This window comes from Acanthisitta chloris, unplaced genomic scaffold (genome assembly GCF_000695815.1).
Source record: "Acanthisitta chloris isolate BGI_N310 unplaced genomic scaffold, ASM69581v1 scaffold13962, whole genome shotgun sequence".
In the NCBI taxonomy this organism is placed as follows: domain Eukaryota; kingdom Metazoa; phylum Chordata; class Aves; order Passeriformes; family Acanthisittidae; genus Acanthisitta; species Acanthisitta chloris.
Window position 1 is genome coordinate 16,656 of NW_008658925.1, and position 3,160 is coordinate 19,815.

At 38.4% G+C, this 3,160-nt stretch overlaps 1 protein-coding gene across 2 annotated transcripts in view; it reads right to left on the reverse strand.

The window, feature by feature from the left end:
- ANKRD28 (ankyrin repeat domain 28) overlaps positions 1–3,160 on the reverse strand; it is a 74,332-nt gene that overhangs the window by 2,780 nt on the left and 68,392 nt on the right. For both annotated transcript variants that reach the window (XM_009069201.1, XM_009069199.1), the window contains exon 27: positions 2,366–2,457. In XM_009069201.1, the coding sequence (XP_009067449.1) occupies positions 2,366–2,457 (92 nt within the window). The remainder of the gene's footprint in view (positions 1–2,365; positions 2,458–3,160) is intronic.

Genomic DNA, 3,160 nt, shown 5'->3' on the forward strand with positions numbered 1-3,160 from the left:
CATCATAAAAAAAGGCCAATGTAAAGATTAAACAGAATACTTCCTTCTGCTAAAAGTTCTCTGTGCTCTAAAAACAGTTTATATTAATACTCCATTGTTGGTCTCAAGCTTGTGGCTTTCATAAGCAAGAATGAAATATCACAGTTTTGTTCTTGCCTTAGACACAGCAAGATGAGTAACTGCTTGCATGACTGACATCTGCATCCTCCACCACTTTAGTTTTGCCTGTATTAATGTAAATTTTTAAGAAAAAAAAAGATATTTTGATGTCCCTTAGCTGCAAAGTGATCATTCACAGGTCAGGGCAACAATAGGTATAAATAGTTTCAATTATCTCTTAAGAACATGTTGGTAAACATACTGACTCCACCGAAATACTCTTAACTCAGTTCTCATATAATGTTCCACATCACCTGTACACTTGTGGTACCTGCATAGGCCCTCACACACCACCAAAAACATCGACAAAATTACTGTTTATCACTAGTTATTACTGTCTTCATTTGTAGATGGGGCGATAGAACCTGAGTGAGTGAGGCAGCCTCCTGCAACAACAGAGAGCAGAGCCTGTGTGAGGGACACTGACTTAAGACTAGGGCTGCCCCTGCCCAAACATGAGCTGCTCCCTCCCCTGGGACTTGAAAGTTTCCATGAAGGTGCCTTATTAATGCAGTCAGTGCAATGAGAGTTCTCAAGATAAACTGAATGGGAAAGAGAAGAAAGTCTGAGGCACGAGTCATCTTGTAAGCACTCACAGAAAAATTCCTTCCAGGAAACAAGAGATCTCCAACATAAGCTAGAATACAAGGCTTGGAAAAGAACTAGACAAAAAAGAGACTAAAATCAGCTATACAGCTATAGATACAAGTAGAGACTGCTTGCAGAAAGTCAGTGCAGCTTTTACAGAAAGGGACAACTTCAAAGCAAGAAAGTGTATCACCACCCTAAAGCAGCTGAGGTCCTGCTGGTTACATGGTCCATGTCTCATGACACACTTCTGTGTAAAACACTAACTAAAACTTTACCTCACATTTCCTCCAATTCTACCCGAAATGCCAAGCTTGCCTGAACTATGCTAAGTTAGAGAATGTCAGTGTCGTGATGCAAAACATTCCAGTGCCTGTTTCTTCAGACAGAAAAAACATCATTGTGAATATTCCCAAGGCTGCTTAAAATTTTATAAACAAAGCAATTGCTATTAGAAAGAAAAGAACCACAGTGAGGAACAAGATTAGATAGCACTCAGAGTTACTTTAAAATTTAAAATATAAGCAGAATTACAAAGTTTTTTAGATCCCCAGGCTGCCAGAGAACTTTGACACAAATGTTTTTCCTCTGTTATGTCAAAGATCCACCCTAACAAGGGATTGTCTGGCTGCACATGAAAAACCCACAAAAATGCAAACATCTCCAGTCAGAATACATGTGATGTCTTCCAATCTGTTCATTTTAGGGAGTTTCATTTTGCAGTTGCCCCTGGCCCCTATTTTAGGCAAGGAATGATCTTTAAATCACCCATGCCACTTTAAGCAGTGTAATTTGAGAAACCCACAGAGAAAGCCAGAGTGAACATTAAGAGACAAAAAACTTTCCAAACTAGAAATGTAATTAGAACTATTATTTAGGCATATCCCTTCTGGAAAACCCCTGAAACAAACCAGCCAATAAAAAGTAATCCCTCCCCAATCCAGCTACTGCTGTCATTTAAGACACATTGGGGTATGGCACAAGAGACAGACAGAGCTCTTGCACCTTTAAAGGCACAGCTTCTGAGGACCACAGACGTCTTACAGGAAAATATGCAAATACGTCAGTAGATCTAATTTTCCTTTGTTCTTACAAGGCACAGGATCTTTTCTCTTGATAAAGCAGTTACTTTTCCTTACTTCTATAAGCCAAAAAAACTCTGAAAAGCCAGAAGCTTGAGACCAGTAACTGAGAGCTGTAAATCATACTCAGTTTTAAAAGCTAACACCAATATACCTACCATGACAAAATGAAGGGCAATTCAATCCAGCTTCTTAACAGCTGAAAGTTGTATTTTACTTTGAGCATTATATTTTTCTGACCATTTTTGGTATGCCAAAGCTAGTGCATTCATATGAGCATCATAAAACTACATTTATAGTGCACCATAAAACTACAAATGCAAACCAAATGTTTATGCCACAACCTGCATTGTTCTGAAAGTTTTCATTCTCTACACTTCTGCTGCTTTGCTAACATGACCCATCACCAAAGCATTTTCTTCTATGGGGGAACTACTGCAAAGCTCATATGAAGTTTGAACAGGGTTATTGCTTTTCAGGGAGTTGAGTTTAAGATCACAGTTCCTTATGGGGAAACAAAGTTAGATTTTTCTTACCATTTTCATCTACAGCAAGTACACTTGCTCCCTTCCCTAAAAGCTCTTGAACTACAACCGTTAGTCCATTTCGAGCAGCAACATGCAGAGGTCTGTGAAGACAAGCAAACTCATATATAAACCTTAGAACAAGTTACTAGGTAAGATAGGTATCTTGTATCTAGTCAAATGCAGTACTTACACTTCTATGGTATTTACACATCATATAAATATGTAGATAGAATAACTAAGATGGGAAAACCAACAAATCTCTTTTCTTACTGCAAGGAAACTAGAATATCAGCTGTGAATTGTCTTCTTTTTATGGCACCACACAGCAAGGAGACAGTTGCCAGTAAAGACCTGCCTGTCTGTGGACTTCATGATGTTGAAAAGTCAGAAACACCTACCACCCTGATGTTGATAAATCCTTCACTCAGCTGTTGCAACAGATACTGTCACATCTGAGAGCTGCTGCATATCACTGGCATCAGTCACTGGAATCCTAACAGCTGAATGGTAGTTGCATTTTAGTGTGTGTAAATGCTTGTAAGAGGTGCAGAAGCATTTCACCAATCTGCCCTTTAGAAACCACTATATTCCATTGTGATTAGAGATAAAAATACTATTTCACAGTATAAAGCATGAAGCAAGAAAAGCAGATTACTTCTCAAATCCTCAAACTATTAACCATAAATCTATTTTGTGGTGACTTGGTCTGTGAAGGAAAGCGTAGCTTTATCTCAAATATTCTAATTACGTATTTTTCAAAAGCAACAGCTTGAAATTGGTTCCCACTGGCTTCAATAAAACCCT